General features: G+C 40.4%; 1 protein-coding gene across 1 annotated transcript in view; it reads right to left on the reverse strand.

Annotated features, from left to right (window-relative positions):
• Positions 1 to 21,666, reverse strand: part of usp43a (ubiquitin specific peptidase 43a) — a 130,876-nt gene that overhangs the window by 61,768 nt on the left and 47,442 nt on the right. Inside the window, exons 3-4 of the mRNA XM_074630513.1 lie at positions 21,035 to 21,138; positions 2,260 to 2,352 (exon numbers count right to left, since the gene is read on the reverse strand). Of these exons, the coding sequence (XP_074486614.1) occupies positions 2,260 to 2,352; positions 21,035 to 21,138 (197 nt within the window). The remainder of the gene's footprint in view (positions 1 to 2,259; positions 2,353 to 21,034; positions 21,139 to 21,666) is intronic.

A 21,666-nucleotide genomic window follows, 5' to 3' on the forward strand; every position in this document is an offset into this window, starting at 1 on the left:
CTACTATGACAAGTCAAAATGTCTGCTGTGAAAAAGGTCCATCACTAAAAATCGTGTATCCTTCACATTTCTGCCAGCTGTTTTCTTGAGCATTATGTTTTTGTTTCATGTTTTCCTGCCTTACAGGAATCATTTGTTCCAGTTGGGAGCTCATTTAAAAAGTTTGTGTTCAGGTGCTAATTGAAAACTACGACCTGTAAGAACTGGTTGGTGAACAGAACGGGAAAAATCTTGAAAGATATTAATAACATTTTCTCTCTGGCGTTAAAAATGGTTGCTGTTAAGCCATTCAAGCAGCAGGACCAGATCATGTTTTTTTTTTTATTCCAGCTGCCGTTTATGTTATCCACAATGCAACTTGACTGTTTTAGAAAAATATAACGTTAGTAAGAATTATGCTAAGACTGACTGTGCAAGGTTAGATCAGGAGAAAACACACAGATACTGCCATCCTCCTTTTCTCTCTGCCATGCCGGCATTATCTGCAGCACCCAGACCTCAATGCCCTACTGGCAGCCAGACCCTGCTGAGTCTCTGGGGGCCCTCAGACTTATCAGGCATTCTGCTGGGATACTGCTGCAGCAGGACGATGCAATGAGGCCACTGTGTGTGTGTGTGTGTGTGTGTGTGTGTGTGTGTGTGTGTGTGTGTGTGTGTGTGTGTGTGTGTGTGTGTGTGTGTGTGTGTGCGTGCGTGTGTGTGTGGGTCAGGTCAGTGTTGGGGGCCAGCAGTGAGTCCAAACTGAACCTGAATGAATTTCCCTCTGTGCTGGACTCAGGCAACTGCAGGCACAGACCACACACTGTCAGAGGACTCGCGCTGTAAAACTGGGTTTGGGGTTAGCAGCACTGTGGAAGCCATGCATGCAGCTGCGTCTGCATGTTTGGAGATAGGAGGATTCACCGAACACTGAATGTAGGCAAATCGGGAAATTGTGTGGCTGGAATTCAACTGATATTTGCAGTTTTTCTTTCTGTTTACCTATAGTATGCCTCGGTCACCAAGACGCTCCTCATTCAACTGACTTTAGGCCGTGCACACCCATACAGGCGTTCTCAGTTATTCTGGCTGATTAGACCTCTGCTCAGGTTGAAGTTAGGTTGGAGCTTTGATGGGAAGCACTAGTAAGATGTCAATGAATTATATATACACTAGGGCTGGTGACGATACACCATACATCTCCCGATTCCATACTATCATGACACTTGGGTGCCCATTTGATATGTATTGCGATTTTAAACGTCTTTAATTGGAACCAGTAACTGATTGCTGATGCCTAACGTACACTAGAGCCACAAAGTCTTACATACCTCTCTATTTGCATCTCTATTGTCAAAATAAAAAAAAGTCCTTTGTGCATTCCCTCTCCCTCTCTTCTTCTCTCTCTCTCTCTCTCTCTCTGTGTCTCTTTCTTCATACAGTATGTCAAAGTCGTACTGTCTTACAGCCAGACCTGCTGACATGCAGCTTCTGGTGCGGTTAAAAATGGAAACAGCACAGAGAGTGTTTGGTCAGGGACTTTTGATGGCCAACATTTATCACTCTGATATGACCATGGCCTGGAGCTGTTTGTGTGTAGAGTATCTTTGTGCAAAATGTGTTCCTACGCATGAGTTTGTGTAGTCATATTTTTCAAATTTCCTTTTGAAATGTGTGCTTTTACAGTACATCTTTTATGATTGATGTCTTTTTCTACTTTATCCATCGAGATGGATCATTCTGCTATATTAGGTAGTCTAGATCATCATATACATATCATTGATATATCAGGTGACAACCTCATATATCCAGTGTCAACATCCCGGCAGCTCAGAAAAGCTTTTGCTTGACTAAACAGTTCTGGGAGTGCACTGGGACCTACAGAAAAATCTACCCAATAAGTATGGCTGAATATTCTCAACATATACACCCAACACATTTACTCACCACCATAATGAGACCAAAGTGAAAAAAAAAAAACATTAAAAAACAGCTAAAACTGGAGTGATAAGTTTACTTCTGACACTAACAATTAGAAGAAGTATAGTTCAGGTAGTACAGACAGCAAACCATAAAGTACACAAGTTATTACCTTAATATAGTGTTGCAAGGTAGAAAAACGTGCCAACCCATAATCAAATAATATTATAGATAGATAGATAGATAGATAGATAGATAGATAGATAGATAGATAGATAGATAGATAGATAGATAGATAGATAGATAGATGAGAGACAGATAGACTTTTGACTCTACCACTTGTCGTGTGTTATACAATACCTGGTTTGTCGTAGAGGGATAGGCAGGGAGATACATGAAAATGGGTCGAAGGTGTTGCTCTGCTTAAGGCAATGAGGGCACGTCAGAGAGGACCTGGAGACAGACAGAGAAAGAGAGAGAGAGATTAATTATTTTTGCTTAACATGACCTCAGCTCACTGTACTCTCTGGGTTTTGATAGTCTTGAAAGAAGTATTACACATGTTTCGCTCTCCACAACCTCATTTTCAGAATTTGATCCTGCTTCACTACATTTCTGGCCCATTTTCAGCCTCAGCTCATCCAGTCACAAAGCTTACTGTACATCAGACAACGGTGCTTTGAAGAGGAAAGCTCTCTTAACTTTACACGACTTTATACACAGTGTTGGACAGATGGATCGACAGATATCGCCATCCCAACATGCCAAATCCTCACATTTCCTCTTATGTGTGGAGTAAAAGTGCAGTAGAAAGTGACCGTCTTACTATGCTGCATGCAGTTAAAACCCCCATAGTGGTTAAATGTGAATATTCCACGTGGACAGTGGTGAATACTAAGCACTGAATCAGGCCATCTGGACACAATCTGCTGTTGAGAAAAGGGCAGCAAAGCAACAGAGGTGGGATCAGAATTTTTGCACAGAAAGCACAGAGTTAGGCGGGTGAGATATTGCAGTAAATGAAAAAGGGGCTGCATCCTGAAGAACATACTGAGCTGGAGAGGAGAAGAGGAGTACTATGGAGAGAGCAGAGAGGAAAAGGATGAAAGGTGGAGGGGGATGTTTAAAGGCAGAGAGGATAGTGGAGAGAGATGGTTGAGTTGAAGAACAAAGATGACTTAGACTAGAATGAAGGGCAGCAGACAGCGGAGGTTGGATAGGCAGAGGAAACAAAAGTGGAGAGCAAAGAGACGGAGATGAAGAGAAAGACAACAAAGTGCAGGGCTCTGTGGGAGCACAGATTAAAGATGAACAGAAGGTTGGCAGCAGGACAGTCGAGTTGACAAAAACTAGAAAGCAAAGCCGATGGAGAAAAAAAGACACGGACAGGACCCGTCGAGGTCTTTGAGCCGACGGGTGGAACTGATCAGAGTGGAGGAATGACATGAGGGTAGAAAAACTGAGGATCCCAACCTATGGGCTGGTGTTAGCAGAAATCTGCAGTCAAACAAAGTTTTCAAAGACAGATAGTACCCAGCAACTTCCTAATAATCTAGAGGAAAACACTGTTAAAAGAATGTTGGGAAATATGCTTATTTGATTTCTTGCCGCAAATCATGTTTGTGTGTTAAATATGACGCTTCAGGAGCCACTTAGCTTAGCTTAAAGACTACAAACGTGGAAATAGCTAGTGTGGCTCTGTCCAAGCATCACAAAATCTGTCTACCAGCACCTCTAAAGCTCACAAATAATTAGGGATGCACCGATACCGGATCAGATATCGGGCCGATACTGACCCAAATAGCTGGATCGGATATCTCTGACAATGGGGCCAATCTATTTAATTCAGTTCTATGTTTATATACTATATACATTACAGACTGGAATTTGAATTCCTGTTTAAGATTTGACCAATTTGTTGCAATTCCTGTTAATTTTGAAGATTTTTTTTTGCCAAGTTGTTGGTGTACGATTTATTATTTTAATAATAAATATCAATACACTAAATTTACGTTATGTTATATACTGTATATATTTATTTGTTACATTTTGTTTTACAAAGCTAGGAAAACAATGTTTAAGTCAAGCCTGATGTTGCCTTCCACATAAAAGAATGATCCCAGTCACTTCCACACAGTGAGGCATACAGCTTCGGATCGGTACTCGGTATCGGCCGATACCCAAAGCCCAGTTATCGCTATCGGTATCGGGACTGAAAAAGTCAGATCGGTGCATCTCTACTAATAATACGTTTTTTTTTAATTTTTACAAAAAAAACTTAAAAACGACAACTCATTTTGCAGGGGGATTAAAGCTGCAACAATTAATCAATAAATTGTCCACTACTAAATTAATCTGCAACTATGTTGATAATCAATTAATACGTTTGAGTAATTTTTAAAAGGAAAAAAAAATTAAATTCCCTGACTATGACAGTAAACTGAATATCTTTTGAGTTGTGGACAAAACAAGACATTTGAGGACGTCATCTTGGGCTTTGGGAAACACTGATTGACAATTTTCACCATTTTCTGACATTTTATAGATCAAACAACTAATCGGTTAATCGAGAAAATAAACAACAGATTAATCGGCAATGAAAATAATCGTTAGTTGCAGCCCCAACGTGGATTTGCATGCTGGTTCTTGGCCAGGTGCAGTAACTTCTTTCCACTTATCCGCTAATTGGCTTCTGACTGTAGCTTTATATTTAATGCACAAACATTAGAGTGGTATCGATCTTCTCCTCTTACTCTTGGCATGAAGTGAATGAGCATAATTCCAAAAATGTTGAAATATTCATTTAAGACATAAATGTACAAAATGGCACAGCCTCAGGCTAACAAGTTCATTTTTGTTGCTCTATGACTTCTGTGTTAAGTGTTTTTGTGTTTGTTATGTCAGCTATCAAGATGTTCTACAGCTCTAACCTGTGTTTCATAGAGAGCCAAGTAACACCTGTCAGGAAGTCCTCAATATTTGTGCACTGCAAACACTACCAGGAATTCCTCAAAGGATTGCGAGATTGAGAAACAAGCCGACTGAAATAGTGTGGGAGTGGATCAGCAAATACAATCAAATTCAGCTACGACTACAAATCCACAGTAAGTTTCCAGTTACGCACATTCCTAGTGCGAGTACTGCTTTTGCTTTTATCCAAACAAATCATGAGCGAAACCTGGCCTCAAATAACCTGTCGTCCTTCCCTAAACCTGGCTGTAATCTAGACTTTTCATATGGCAGTCAAGTGAAAACACCATGTTCAGTTTGTTCTTGAGTCACATAATCCTCTCACGCTGTTGGAACATAATCCTTTTATTCACGTGAGACCATTTAATGCAATTTGGTGCCTGTGTTGCCTTTTAAGCACTCATTTTTAGCCAATATTAAGGAACTGATTTAAACCATTACATTTTTAACTCAAACAACTTCTTTGAGGCAACTTGATAAACATGTTTGAGTTATCCATTTGTCTCCATCAGAGGGAAACCTAGAGGATATAAGCTTTAAACAAACTTAAAAATGCAGATTTTTCTGTGGTCATTCTTTAGTAGTTGAAGGCTAACTTTGATATTTTTCAACCTAGACCCTATTTTCCCATGTCATTGTGTCTTACTGACCAATAGGGACAACAATTTCTGAAATTTGTCCAGTATTGTAAACTGTATTATTACGATGTATTATTACTGCAATGTAATCCTATTGGGGCAAGCTGGCACCGTCATTTATGTCCACTAAAAAGTGCTTGTTTTTGCCATGACAGGCTCTGATTGTTATTATAGATGTCTGACATTATGGAAAGAGTCTTGTTCTGAAATCTGGCGAGGTGAAATGTTGCTGGAAGACAATGGTAGAACACTGGAATACATCCATGGTGGAAACGTGAGTGCCAGCGGGGCAGTTTCTTGGAGTACAGAAAGCGTAGCTTAGTGTTATCTAGAAGATTTTCAGTGTTATGGATGAATATCTAGATGATTTCGACAATGTGGATGAGATTTCACAAGACTTCTCCTTGAAATTGACTTTGACACAGTAACAAACAGACCGGATCAAGCGAAATGTAAGAAAAATATTTAATTTCTCTGTAGGGTCCTTTCCATAATGTTGTCAGACACTTATAAAAACAATCTGAGCCCGTCAGTGACAAAAACAAACATTTTTAGTAAATGTAACTTCATATTGACGCTGCTCACTTGCCCTCACAGCTCGTTTTGTGGCTGCAGGTTACAGCGCTCTCCCTCAATACTGGACCAATTTCAAAAATTGTTGTCCCCATTAGTCACTTAGACACAAAAACATGGGAAAATAGAGACAAGGTTGAAAAATACCGACGTTGCCCTTTAAGTACAGTTATATAAAAGTAGTTTAAATTAGAAAAAGTGTGGATATTGCTAATAAGTTGCTGAATATAAGTTTTTAATGTGACTTCTGTGTTGCACCAAAATCTTTAAAGCAGTTTCTTGATACCTATGTTGATATTTATTTTTGCCGTTGTTTGTATTTGATTCTTGAAGGATAATCATAGCAATGTTGCTGCATAATGCTCTCTTAACACTGACAGCTCTTACAGTGTGTTCACATTCATGCGTGTGTTTGTGCGCTGCCAGATGCTCGTTTCATCTCCCGGTGTCTCACTAACATTTCTGCCAGTTGAGCTGTATCCAAGTTTGTGGAGATACAAACTTGTCAAATGTACAAATAAGCTGGAAATAAGACAACAGTTTTCAAACACCACATTTCCTCGCTGTCAGTGTTGTAACCATTGTGCCGTGGCAGCCAGTCACGGGCTCGCTAATGATTCCAGTTTGTACTCGGTAAAGCGGATTGACAGGCTGTGTTCACTCTCACGCACACAGACAACACTGTGCACACCCAAACTTCTGCACTTACTTACACTGAAATTCACACACATATGCGTGCAGGAACATCCGCACACACACAAAAATAACACAGAGCATCACTTAAAAAGCGCGTGTTGAGGCTGACAGTGTTTCCAGTCTGGTGGAGAATACGAGATAAGCATTCCTGCTGATGTTTGTGTGTGTGTGTTTGTGATAGACAGAGCAAGGGTTGCATTGTGAGCACAATGTTCAGGTGTCAAACCAAAAGACCACCATCCTTTAGTTTGGACCCGATACCTGGAGCTGTACCACATACACCCACAAACACGCGCATGCACAACACAGCAGCAGCTGCTCTTATTTATCATGAAGAAAGCTGAGCTGCTGAGCGTCCCTGCGATCTGCTCGGGGCTAAATAAATAACACTCCGCCGGCAGCATCTCTAAACATTATGCAGTATCACGTTGCCTGATTCCAGCATTTTTCATACTGTTATTCTAAATTGAGAAGCTTTGCAGCACAATGCTGGGAATAATGTGCATGATGTGGATGCTGCAGCACCAAATAGGTCAGGATGTTGGTATATGACACATACGGTGTAGAAGTTATGTGTTCTATTAGTTATGGGATGAGCTGGAGTTGGCAGAGTTGCCGGGTTTGCATGAAATAGAATTTATTTGAAGGCCAACAGAAAAATATTTATTCCCACCTAAACCTATTACATATATATAGTAGTATATCTGTATTGGTATTTCCTCCTGTCAAAAGTCTGTGTGAACATGCAGCTGCGAGTGCAAAATCTGACTATTAGCTTGTGAATACAGTGTTTTTTTGTTGTTGTTAAAACTAACTTAAAATTGAACAATGAGGTGGTGAATAAACTGTGAGGTCATGTGTGGCAATAGATGTGTAAATTAGAGTACATGTGAGATTTGATGAGGTGAAGGAGTGATTTTGTATTAGGTGTATGTTCACAGTCCAATCAATGAAAATCAATTGCAGCATTTTTACACACATTAACAAACAAAGGCTGCGGTCGAAAAGTCAAAAAATTACGTCCCAATGTCTTTTCCTAACCACTTTTCCTTGACCTCGATGGAAAACGTCATGAGGTCAAGGAAAGATGTGAAGGAGAATTCAGAAGGATTTAGGAAAAGACAACCGTGGTGTTAAGAGAATCCGACTGCACTTACACTAGGCTCCGTAATTATGATGCGACGGCGGCAGATGTTAGTGACGCAGGTCTGCCGTGGTGAAACTACAACGTTCTAAAGATAGACTACAAAAGGTGCACGCTCGCCCCGTGCAGTGTTATATAGGTCTTTCAGTGACAGGCTGCTTCACGCGCGGTGAAGTGTTACTGCAGGTCCTTCTGCTGCTGGAACACTTTACATCAACATATAATAAAGGATTATCTGACCTAACGTGGACAACCGGTGAAAAATATCACTTCATTACCAAAGTTGGAATTGAAAAAAAGGAATAGCCTATACCACAAAAGTTCATATGATAAATACTGAGTAGTTTTTTGGGTTAGGGTGAAGGAGTAGAACCATTAAATGTAAATTTTTTCCTACTCCTTTTCGGACGTAATCTTTATTTATGTTGATTATTTGTTTGCTAAATGTTTACTGTTCATTTTCATTTGTTAGTCTTGTTTTGTTTTTTTACTTATTTGTTACTTGTTTGAAATATATAAATAGAAAGTGAAACAAAATGGTCATCACTGCCCACTCATATTAATCAAGATGAATCACAATTACTTATTGACTGTGTGAAAATATTATGCAAGATAAGCATATCGTTTGTTTTCATGAACGGCCGAATGTGCGTCGCTTCAAATGTTGCGGCCGCAAGGAATTGTGGGACGGCAATATCTCCTTTCCTTTGGTAAAGGATGGTCCAGTGTATCCTCTGCTAAAGGAGATGAGAAAGGAAGCATTGAAGCACCTTTCCTTAACATTTAGCAAAAAAGACTTTTCGACCGCAACTAAAAGATTTAGTTTAACTTTTTGTCTACAGACTCAAGTTTGGTAACAGCTGTAAGTTTTATATTCATCAAAAATCATTCTGGGCACAGCTTTGGTCCCGCAGCAACCAAACCTAAATGTTCTTGTCAAAGAAACCTGATTGTTTAGTCACTGCAGTCTTGACCTTATTTAAGGTGTAAACAGTGTCAGCCGACAGCTCCGCTGACAGTGATGGATGGAGGTCTGGGCTCAGGTGGAGACTCAGACCCAAAAACAACTAAACAGAGTTTGTTGCTGGTATTTACACTTAGAGAGTAAATAGAACTACAAAAAAAGAAAGTAAAAAAGAAATTGGGGTTACTTTTATCCTAGTCCACCGGACGTAGACTTTGGGTAAAAGAGTGTTTTTTCCCCTACACCAGAATGATAATGTGTGGAGCCAGACCTTTCTCTAGTGCTGACACAGCGCGGTGGAGATAAGTCTGGCTATGCAACACTACTTTTAGTGAAACATTTCCTTTCATAAAGGTTGAGAGTTTCATTCTGTGTTGTTATTTAATTACTATTGAAGAACTGAGGTCTGTACTACGAAGCAGGATTTAGGGTTAGCGAGGTAACTTCAGGGTTAACCCTTCAGGGTTTTCAGCCCTACGTGGTGGTTCACTTCTTACCGAGGTAGATCGCCATGGTAACTTATGCTGCTCCAGAGCAGGTTATGTTCAAGATAGGAGATCAGCTTGTATAAAAACACCGCCTATTGACCAATCAGAGCTCGGTGTGCAGATTGTATGATAATATTACACAAACAGGAAGTGGATAAAATCCTAAACCAGGCTAAAAACAACACAGTTTAAACTGACAAATGCAAGCAGGACAGCTGGCTGCATGCTGTGGGTGTTTACTGCTTATGTTTTTATATTTAGTTTTTTACTTGCTCCCAAGTCCATTTCACACCACCGGAGACGGGGATGCAGCTGAGAGAAGGCTGAAGTAGTCATACACGCCACAATATTACCAAAGGGCATAATGAAGTGTAATCCACTCATCTATTCTATTTTGAAAGCTATTTATATATCACTTCCCCCATCTAGCTGCCTATATCTGACTTTTGAATATTCCGTTAAATTAATAAGTCTGTTAGTTTACGCATTCACACATCTGCAATTTTAGTTTTTTGCATTTGGCAGCTTCAACTGTGTTACTTTTAGCCTGGATTATGAGTTTAACTCCTTCGTATTTGTGCAATATTATAGTTAGGGTTGGTTAAGCCAGATAACGAGAAGATACCCTGGTTATGTTGAACTCGCTTCGTAGTACAGGCCTCTGTTGAAGGCTTAAACTAGATGCCAATTAGATTGACCTGCAGTAAAAATTACTCCACACAATTCATTCTCTAAAAACAGAGGTCAAGAATATCATGACACTTTAATGTAGTTTCTCTCGCTAGTGCCAAAAATCACATCCTCATTCTGTACCACGGAGAATTATTCATGATCTTTTAGGGCGAAACACGTTTTACAGCCAGGACAAGCAAAACAGAGAGACAACACGCCGTCAGCAGCAGCACCAGATGCATTGATGCTTTGGTAAGTCAAGAAAAATGTGTGTAAACAGGCCTACTGTGAATGATGAATGACCAAGGGTTGTGTGCAGAATATATATTTACAGCACCTGGCTAGATTGTTACGGGCGAAGCATCGCTGTACATTCATGAGTCAGCCTCAGGTTTGTCCTGCATTAGATGCAAAAGCACGCATCATGACCACCAGAGTTTTATAAGTTTAAGAGTAAAATGTGACCTGCATTCTACTCTATGAATAAAAATCACTTTTATTTTTTAATTTTTAAAGAGAATTAAATTAGCTTTTTTCCCTCAGAAGATACTAGTGTCCTTAAACGTTCTCATCTTCTGTTTCTGACAGACAGCACAAGTGAGTGTGCATTTATTTCAGCACAAGGTACATTCAATTATGTTATACACCTTTCTCACGGCAGACATTCTGACCTGTAATAGTAATCACTAGTGTTACGGATAATCACCGGTGTAACTAATTAGTATTGATGGCTCTATTTAGGTGTGCAGTGAAGCACAATAAAAGGAGCCTGGGATGTGCACACCTAGCTGGAATGCAGCAATTATTGTTATTAGTTGCACCTGCATTTGACCTGTCAAAGTCTGAGAAAACAGGTGACTCATATTAGTTATAAAAGAACGAACCTGACAGCTAATATCTAGACAAGCATCTAAACATAGTATGTTTGTTTAGGAGGCTTTAATGCAGTACAGTAATCTAGGGCTGCAACTAATGATTACTTCCTTTGTCGATTAATCAATTCATTTGTTGGTCTGTAAAATGTCAGAAAATGGTGAAAAATGTCTCAAACTGATTAATCAATTATCAAAATAGTTGCCGATTAATTTAAAAGTTAACAACTAATTGATTAATCGTTGCAGCTTTACATTAATCCTCTAGTCCAGTCATGTTTGCCAGCTGGTAGGAGCCACATCACCAAAAAACACAACCACAGCAAACTTGGAGCTGCATTATAGACCACAGTTGTCTACAGGTCAGTGCTCCTCCTGAGACTGAAAGAGAGAGAGAGCTCAGAGAGTTAATTTTCTTCTGTCTGCCTGTCAGTCAGTCAGTCAGTCAGTCAGTCATGTGTCACTGGCTGTGGATTGGAGGGCACTCATCTCTCTCTATCAGAGAGTACGAGTAGAGACCCCCTGTCAGGGGAAATTAACTCAGCTGAAGGGGCAGTTGAGACGCACACACACACACACACACACACACACACACACACACACACACTCACACTCACACTCACACACACACACACACACACACACACACACACACACACACACACACACTCGTGTTAAATCTCACACAAACTCACTTTCTCTCTCACCTTCACTTTTATAAGCATTAAGTCACTGCCTCTTCTCAATGTCACCTATATGAGCTTCTTGGTTAAAACTAACTGAGCAAATAACTTAAATGGACTCTTGTCAACCCGTGTGATAAGAAGTTACCTGGACACACATGACTGCACTTTTCCAGTTGACAAAGGTGAGGACAAAAGACTGGATTGGAACTAGGTGATTGTTTTGTTTTTTAGCATGAACTGTATATATGAACAATTCAAAAATAATAATATGTAGGTCAGGATGTCTAAATCTAATCCACAGTATAGAGTGCTGCAGGAATGAGTCCTAAAACCCGGAAATTAGTTAGCATTTGAGCACTTTCGGTACCCTTGTATGGAAGTAAATGGGTTTTTAGTTAGATGCCTGAAATAAGTTCTGTAGTTAACACAAGTTGAAGAGATTTTAACGTTTTGTTCTACGACATAAAAGTGGAAAAATCTCATTGGCTTTTTGTCCAGGTAACCAGAGCGATGCTAACTTCCTGGGTTGGCCTACAAAAATGCATCATCCCTGGAGCTCTCTATTGGGATGGAATTGAGTATTGGCTGTCTATAGTCAGATTAATTTCCGATCCTTTGTTTGCCTGGTCTGCCAGCTGTCACCCCACTGTGCCCAGTTAAAACACTGGAACTATCTCATACTGCACAGTGTTCAAAACGAGTGAACAGAAAAACCCATAAAATAAATAAACAGCAGCCTTCAAAATCAATAATGATGTCAGCATGCTGCATAGAGCGCTGCGAGCAGAGTCACTCTGTCACCAAGAATTCTCCTTCAACAACATTTTGCAAGTGTATCATGCTTTAAAAGTGTGTTAAAACCATTTTTTGGTTGTTTTCCGCTGTGAGCAGTACGGGACAAACATTTCCATTGACCCAACACTTAAAACTGTTATAGAACTGTACACGGGTTATATGTTACGTTTTTTACTTTTTCAAACAGGCAACCTTTTGGGTACAAGCTTCTTTAACCTTTACAGAAGCCACTGCTATGAATGACAAATAACTTTCTAGTTCCTGGACATTTTCCTGTCTCCCCCTTTCCCATACTCTGCACTCTCTCTCACATGCACACACACACGCACGCACGCAGCAATTCAGATGTTCAGGGCGAAGCTGCAGGACACAGTGCATTTACGTGAGGTGGAACTGATTCTCCAAACAAGCGACTCCTCCATGGTATCTGCTCCAGCCAGTGTGTGTGTGCAGTGTAGCATATACACACACACACACACACACACACACACACACATACACGCGCGGGACTGGGTGTTACAGGTGATTTTCTGGTGGGTCGCCACAGTGGAAAAGCACTAGTGTGTTTTAATGAGCCAAGAATCTGGAGGCCTGAACTTCAACATGCACAGTTTGGGTCCCAGACAGGAAAAGTTTGAGAATATAAACTGTTGTAAAAACCAGTTCCAGAAGCTAATATGATTCTGACAATTCATATTCAACAGGAATAGCCACTGGAGATGGGTAGAGCAGGAGAGTGGGGAGATGGGAGGTTGTGCCTGGGCTCTTTTTCTCTTTGGCAAGCTGGTATGTCTGCCTTTAATGACTTTAAAAGGATAGTTTAGGTGTTTTGAAGTGGGGTTGTATGCAGCACTTAATCAGTGTATTACCAACAGTAGATGATGGTCGGCATGCCCCCAGTTTGGAGAAACGGACAGGAGCACCAGTACGGGAGCAAAGCAATGTACTGGTATGGACGGGGGCAGCAGCAAAATATAATTTAGCCATCTAAAAGAAAGGCTCACCTAAAAAATCAATCAAGTGTATGCTATATTTAGAATATTTTCCGAGGAGGAACTGAACTGAAACTTATCTACATTGCTTTTGTCAACGGAGTCAGCTGGCTTTGAAGAGAGCATAGATAAGTTTCACTTTCAGTTCAGTTCCCCGTCGGAAAGGAGAAGGAAAGGGCTGTCTGACGGCGAGATAAAGCGCTGAAAATATTCTAAATATAGCGTAGCGTGCACTTAAACTGATACCCCACTTCAAAACACCCTATCCCTTTAATGATTATTTGATTCTGTAAACAGTTGCTGATTCATTTTCTGTCGATTGTCTAAAGGATTAATTGACTAATCGTTGCAGCTCTAAATTGTAATCTCAATTCTAGAGAGAAAATCACTGTGATTTTTTTTTTTCCTTTGGCCTCACCCTGGATGCAATCACAAATACAGCCTGACTACATTTTGAGGATCAAAGTCTAATTTAATTGTAATGGTGTTTGTCGTATGGAGCTTTTAAATGCCAGGACTCCCTGTCAGAAGAGATATTCTATCTCAATGGGACCTTTCTGGTTAAATGAAAGATAAATGAAAATAAACATTTAGTCCGTTTTAATGGAACTCTGGTGCGGTTTGTTTGGGGAGATGTGAACACTAATCGTACTCTGGTGTGGACCAAAGCAACAGGTCCGAGACCGCTTGCGAGAGGTGGTCTCCTACCGTTTCCAAGTGAACCGAAATGCAGGCTGCCTGTGCGGATGTTTGTTGAGATGAACAGAGGTAAACGACAGGTTAACATGAGTGGGAGAGGACTGAACTGGACTTCTGCAGGAGGCAATCAGGGCTGAAGAGAACATACAGAATATGCTAAATAAAGTCCACAAAAACAGTGACGTTTATAAAGTCATTCAAGATAAATTGGAGGAGAAGGGATTCGTGAAGACACAGTAGATCAGTGCTGAGTCAAAGTGAAAACACTTGGACAGCAATATATCAAAGTCCGCGATTCCTTGCATAGAAGTGGCAGCTCTCCAGACGAAAAAGATAAATTGGCTCCTTCGTACACAGCCCTCAGCAAATAGTTTTTTTTAATTTGTGCACTGTGAAACCGATCCAGACTAAATAGAAAACGACCCAAAAGTATCAATTTCACTCTGATTCAGACTTGCTAAACGAACTATGACTTGTGAAAGCGCCCTTAGGCTCCAGTGGTTCAGATATGTACTTGCTGGTGTGTGTAACCATAAACTACCGTATAACTCAAATGACTCCGTACAGATGACTTTGCAAAACAAAAAGGATAAAAAAAGAGATCAAAGAATTACTTCCATGCCGTAATGCCCTGCACTAACTGGCTAGCACCCACTTCAAAGTGTGGTACTACAGGGAGCTGGGTGGTATCAGCGGGAGGGAGAGTGGTGCGTGAGGCTGGGCTCGGAGAAAACACTGTGGGTGGTGAAAGCGTCAAAATCAAAGTGAGGAAGGTCAGCGTCTGGCCATATTTTCAGCAGCCACTCAGCTGCGCGGCGTGGACGGAGCGACCAGACGGATGCCTCGGAGAGGTCAACGCCAGCGCATCCCAACCTGGGTGAAAAGTGGAGCCCCTGCGGACCATCTTTGAAGATGAGAGAAAGTTTGCACTCTTTTATGAAGCGTTGAGTCTTCAAAGGAATCTGGCATAAAAATATATGATTGGTGGTGGAAGGTAGCGTCTCATACTGGACAGATATCAGTTTTGTTGCATAAGTGGCTTTTAAAAAGGTTTTGCTTTGTGAAACATTAATTGTTCATGGCTCTCGGCTCAACTTTTCAGGGACCGAGAAGAACAATGCGATTTGTTCGCTTGTATGTATTTTTCAGTTGACTTTGTTTCAATAGCTCTGTAAACCTAGAAATCATAGAAACTGGAGTTTATATCTGACAACATTTTCACTTCAAATCTGCATCCAAATAAAAGCCAGAAGAAAAAAAGTAAGTATCTTGTTTGTCGAGACGGAGATAGAGGCTGGGGCTTTCCGCACGTCTCCCAGGCCATTAAAAATAGATGCCACAAACTGAGAGCGACAGACAGAGGAGGAGGAGGAGGAGGAGGAGGAGGAGGAGGAGGAGGAGGAGGAGGAGGATGAAGAGGAGGGAGGGGGGGAAAGCTTTGACAAAGACTCATTTAAACGCCGCGGCACAACGCAGTGACTTGAGCACAGACTCCCACATCAGCAGCCCAAACCACAAGACAGCCCCGGCTCTAACTGCAAACATTTATTCAGATCAGACAACGCCGCTGAATGCCTCTGAGGAGCACATCTGTGGGATATAAAAAGAATCAGGAAGGAAGAAGAGGGAAGAAAGAGAGATCAACCGAGTGATAGAGACACAGAGAGAGAAGGGAAAGCCAGAGAGAGATGAAGACAGACGAAAGGCAGAAACAAAGAAACAAAAATAAGACGCTGCGAAATTGAGAGGGAGTGATTGCTCTTTTGTTAGAGTGCATTTAGAGCCAAAGTGACTCCGGTTCCCCAGCGATTACACAGAGTAAAGAGGAGGAGAGCAGATGAAGGTCTCTCGACTCAGCAGACTGAAACCAGCTCAGACTGAGACAGACTAATGTGATGAGAATACAAATGGATATAAAGCATATTTACACTGAAGAAGGTCTGATGAAACCCAGAGTAGAAAACAAACTCCAAACCATCCGGGCGTCTTGGTCTATTATTTATTAAATGAGAGTGAGTCAGCAGGGATAATACTGCCTCCGAGTTTGGAAACAAATCAACACTCAATTAGAGCATAACTTGTGTGTGTGATGTGTTCTGTAGCAGAGTAGCCAGCGCTTTCATTAAGGTCATGGAGTGAGAAAGTAATATAAGTGTTAAATAACACATTATTTATTTCTACGATATGAAGAAGACAGCAATTTGAGGCCGATAGAGAAGGGGCACAAATTGTTATGTGAGGAAATGAAGACTGGGTGAACATGTTGAGTGCTTCATTTATTCATTAAGTTATAAGTAACGGGGAATATGCACATTAATGAACATCCCTGCTCTGTGATGTAAATGTACCGGATGCAGCTAAGTGCCTCGTCTTTTATCTGCTATCCCAGAAGGCAGGTTATGATATAGGATGATATAAAACAATGGCTATGTTTAAAGAGATTTGTTCACCTTTTTGAAACTAATGACCAACTTATTGTGACGCAGCAAGCTTTCTTAGAGTCTTAGACTTCATTAGGAGTTACGTAATATAGTGACTTACTTTTAAATATTGGAACAAACAGTGTTCAGCAGAAACGCATGATTAAAGGTATCATAAAAATATAAAGTATCATAAAAGAACAGTATGACAATTTAGATTAGTATATTAAGAGGAATATCAGTATGAGTATGAAGAGACCAATATAAAATATACTTTATGTACAAAACTAAATTAGAAAATCAGCCAATCAATTTACAGAATTTCAATTAGCAACAAATTTAATAATCACTTGTTAATCGTTTGTCAAGCAAACACACCAAGACTGTTTTTTTCATCAAATGTGAGAGATTTATATAGTTGTAAATTGAATATCTTAGAATTTTAGATGTTGTTTGGACAAAATGAGCATTTTAAAGATAAGGTAATCTAGGTAATTGTGATTCATTTTGCCTATTTTTGGACATTTTATAAACGACGAATAAATTGAAAAATAATCAGCAGTTTAGGCAACAATGAAAATAATCATTAGTTACAGCCCTTTACAAAACTATATATGCATTCATGTTAACTTATTAAAAAGGACTGTAATCGCTACTAGCGATGTTACAACAGAAACGAGAAACATGTTCTGTCTGTTGTCAAAACCAGCGACACACACCCACGCTGAAGAGGCAGGTACCCTGCAGTGAAAAATCACATCTTCTGCTTCTTCTCTCTCTCTCTCTCTCTCTCTCTCTATATATATATATATATATACACATCTTACTCAAACCCCCTCAGGTGAATCCCACAGTCCTGCTTTTTTGAGGTTTGCAGTTACATGATAAGCTTGTTAGCTGGGACATTACATGGACACACCGGGAGAAAACAGCTGTACAAATAAACTGATACTGCACTCAAGACTCAGACATCTTAAAAGGATAATTCGGGTGTTTTGAAGAGGGGCTGTGTGAGGTAGTAGATGAAGGGCGGCAGTTTGGAGAAACAGATGGGAGTTACTGCACGGAGGCAATATACTGCTTTACCTTGCCATCAGACAGCCCTTTCTGACGGCAAACTGAAGCCGCGTTCCTTTCTAATTCCAGCAGAGGGCAGTGAGCCAAACTCTCTCAGGGCAACTGGCCACTGAAGGGGTTAAAACTGATTTTAAAACATCGGCTGACATTGTGTTTGGCCACATTTTGGTTTGTTTGAGAAGAAATGCGTTAACCAGTAGATGTGACAGCGGGCTCCCCTTCTCATCCTTCTATGTTAGGCTGTAATACATTCCATAAAACCATAACTGTCATGGGAAAAGAGCTTACTGGTGACCTGTGGTCCATTAAGGAGCCTCTCCTGCATCCCTACCAGCCTCAGACGTAAATATATCCCAGAGTGTTGTTACTATTATCAGCTAATCTGATAATGCCATATAAACACTAAGGTGTGTGTGTGTGTATGAATAATGTGTGAGAGAATAAAGAAGAGACAGAGCAAAAGAGACTGAAGGAGATCTCCAAGCTGCTTGCCCTGAATCAGTTAATTCATTTAGTTCAAGCCGTTTTCAATTAGTCAGGCAGAGAGCATCATGGGAGACGAGGCTCCGCTGGGATACAGTCGGCCTCTAAGTGCTCAATCCATCATTCGCCGATGAGGGAATGGGATAATCCCACGAATGAATGGCTGGTTAACCTCGCAGCGTAGTGGTCAATAATGTACAAGTGTCAGAGGTTGACCTCTTTATTGATTGGTTCACACTCTAATCTGCTGCGGGTCGACCGTGTGTGATGGACCAAACATGACAGGACTACTCTCGGTATTCAGACTGTTGAATTGGCACCCAAACTGGCCCCGCAAAAGTCCATTCATTTCCCACAGAGCTGAGGAGCCAGGGAAACTATTCACAAGCTTGATCAGCTGCGACAAGTTGGTGAAACCAGCTGTCAACAACTGTCAACGACTGATCAATCTATCCAACTCGCTTGATTCCCTGCTGGCGGGGTTACATTTCCAGAACAATAATTCCACCTGAAAACTGCAAAACACAGGAGACGCTGGTCCTAGCTGAGTGTTCAAAACATGCAAGCTAAACTTTTAATAAACAACTGCATGAATAAACATCTCAAAATGATCCCAGGAGAACTGTTAAATCTACAGTTTGTGATCTGAAGTCATTGAGTGTTTTCTGTTTATCTGCATCTAAAGCTGCCTAACTAGCACCACAAAGCTAGCAATGGCACAGTGGTAATATCAATGGATTGTTATAACAGGGGCAGAAATTCAAACTAGAAAGATAACTTCCAATTATTTCCATTGATTCGTTGATGAATCTGTACATTATTTTCTTGATTAAAGAGGACCTATTATGCATATTTTCTGGTTCATACTTGTATTTTGGGTTTCTACTAGACCATGTTTACATGCTTTACTGTTCAAAAATCTATTTACTTTTCTCATACCAGCTGTGCTGCAGCACCTCTTTTCCCCCTCTGTCTGAAACGCTGTTTCTGTCCCTGAAAAGCCCAGTCTGCTCTGATTGGTCAGCTGGCCCACTGTTATGATTGGTCAACTGAACCAAACTTTTCAGACTCCGCTTCAGCTCCGCACTAGCTTTGTTTGAGGGAGTGCCAAACTAGCAACTAGGCAAAATGTGTTACTTGGTGACATCACCACGTTACAGAAGAAAAGGCAGGACTTCAAGCGAGGTGTTTCAGGCAGTTCAGGAGCAGTGTTTCTGTGGGGGAGAGTAACTCCCTTTGGTGTGGACTTTGGGCTTTGTAACTTTGCAGACCTTTTACATATACAAAAAAAACTATATAACACACCAACGGAAAGGGGAAAAGTATAAAAGATCCTTTTTCAGCAATTCATCATTTTGTATATAAAATATCCGAAAATAGAGAAAAATGTTTCCCAAAGCTCAAGGTGACCTTTTCTAATTGCTAATTGTATTCAGTTTACTATCATACTGTATATGACAAAAATAACTATCAAATATTCGCATGTGAGAAGCTGGAATCAGAGAATATTTGGCTTTTTTTTTTTGCTTGAAAATGACTGAAATTAGTAATAAATTAATTAATTAATTTCTGCTACAGTTCTCTCGCACTTCCAACAGTCCACTTGAATAAGAACCTTATCTAACCTGATATGAATATGATATAGATATAGGGATAGAATATGGATATACCTCCTTCTTTAATAGTATTCCTGAAAGCCTTTCCATATAGATCATGCATTAGTGGCTGTTTTAGCCAAGCTGGAGCCATTAGCACAGGGGAAAGAGAGTGTGCACTGAGCTGAACTTCATTACAAAACGTTTGCAAAGACAGAGAATATTTCTCTTCCCTGCTATCCCTAAGTGAGTCATTTCAAATAATGTGATTTTACAATCACAACATTTAAGTCTGAAATGAAACAAGTCTGCCATTTTCTCCTTATTAACCATCTTATATCAGGGTTACATTGCTCAGAAAGTGGAAAGCAAAGGTAAGAGGTGAATAAACGTACGCAGCCAAGTGTGCCGACAGGGTCACTGAAAGGTCTGGAGTCACTTCCATTAGAGACTCTATTAAACCACAGAACCTTCTGACTAAAAAAGTTTCTGACTTCCCTCTGTGAATGAAGCAAAGAGAGCCAGAAGGCAGTACTAAAGAATCCCCTGAATCCTTCATAGGTCTGTCTGACCTACTTTCTCAAGCTACTGATTCTTATCCGCAGGGGAGAAAAAATATTCTCACCTGTGTTGAATACCTATTCTCTTTAATGGTATGTATTGCTCTCTGTTTATTTAAACACAACCTCAGGACATTAGATATAGTGCCTGGTGGAATCCAGCCTGCCTACTGCATTATTGATAAGGTACTTAAGATAGAAAAATGTGTTCTTGTCCTACTTCTTGCTAAGAGCTTTGAGTTATATGCTTTTGACAGAAGTTTTTGTCATTTTTTGGGGGTCAAATGTATTATATCAGGATAAACCACTGGAGGTCCCAAAGCAAACACTCACAAGAACTAATATAGAAAACAAAACAATACAAAACACAACCAGCAACACATTGCATGTTGCTCAAACTCGGAAAACTTGTTCTCTTAAAGTATTTAAAGTGTTATGAATGGTATCCACCTTTGAGTCATCCCGTAAAGTTTGAAAGAAGTCACAGTCTTGTGTTCAGCGTACACGGATCAGAAGTGAACTACGGCTTTAGACTTTCTTCTGGACTACTTCTCGGGCATTTATGCACTTCAAGATAGGATGAAAGGTTTGTTTAGCTACAGAATCTACTCGATCAGACTTGAGCTTATGATGCGTTCGGTCACGCCGTGGCCATCTTAAATTCCTAGAAGTTACAGAGTCTAGTAGAAAGCAGTGGATTGGACATCATCCTGAACTTAAATGCCAACAAACGGGGAACAATACAAAGTTATAACAGTGAAAGAAAGCTTTTGCGACGTCTGATCATGCTGCTCATGTCTATGCTTCTCACCTGTACTGAGCCTGGAAGTGTTCCTGGACAAAACTGTGTCGATCTCGAGGCTGCTGTGTGCTGGCTGAACTGGAACTGGAAGGATCGTCCGATGAGCTGGGTCCCTGCAGACAGCGAAAGAGGGACAGAAAGGAGACAAATAATCACTTTAGTGGACATGGTATATATTTGTGAGAGCATACTTTGCAGGCAGATGCATAAACACAAATACACATTATCATGTTGAATGATATTAAATAGAAATAAGAACACAAGTTTCCTACATGCAGTTAAGTTAACAAAAAAGTTGTTGTCAGTCTACATTTCAAATGGAGCTTTTTATTAGGAATCTTTATCCCATCTGTCTTTACTCTGTTTGCCCAAATTAATATCAGGCATCAGATATATCACTGGCAAAAGAATATTTTGGAGGAAGAGATAATGCAAAACTCTGTTTAACAGAAGCCAATGAGCTCTCGTGTATAGCAGCTTTACCCAGACTTGATTGCAGATATTGACAGAATGGGAGATAAAAGAATAACTCAACATCTTGGACTTTGCCTTTCGCCTGCAGTATTTAGAGACAATATACTGTCGAAAAAATCAAATCCTGAGTAATGAGGTGTGAGTCTTGAGAAAGGAGTAAGAAGGGT

This window comes from Sebastes fasciatus, chromosome 3 (genome assembly GCF_043250625.1).
Source record: "Sebastes fasciatus isolate fSebFas1 chromosome 3, fSebFas1.pri, whole genome shotgun sequence".
Classification (NCBI taxonomy): Eukaryota; Metazoa; Chordata; class Actinopteri; order Perciformes; family Sebastidae; genus Sebastes; species Sebastes fasciatus.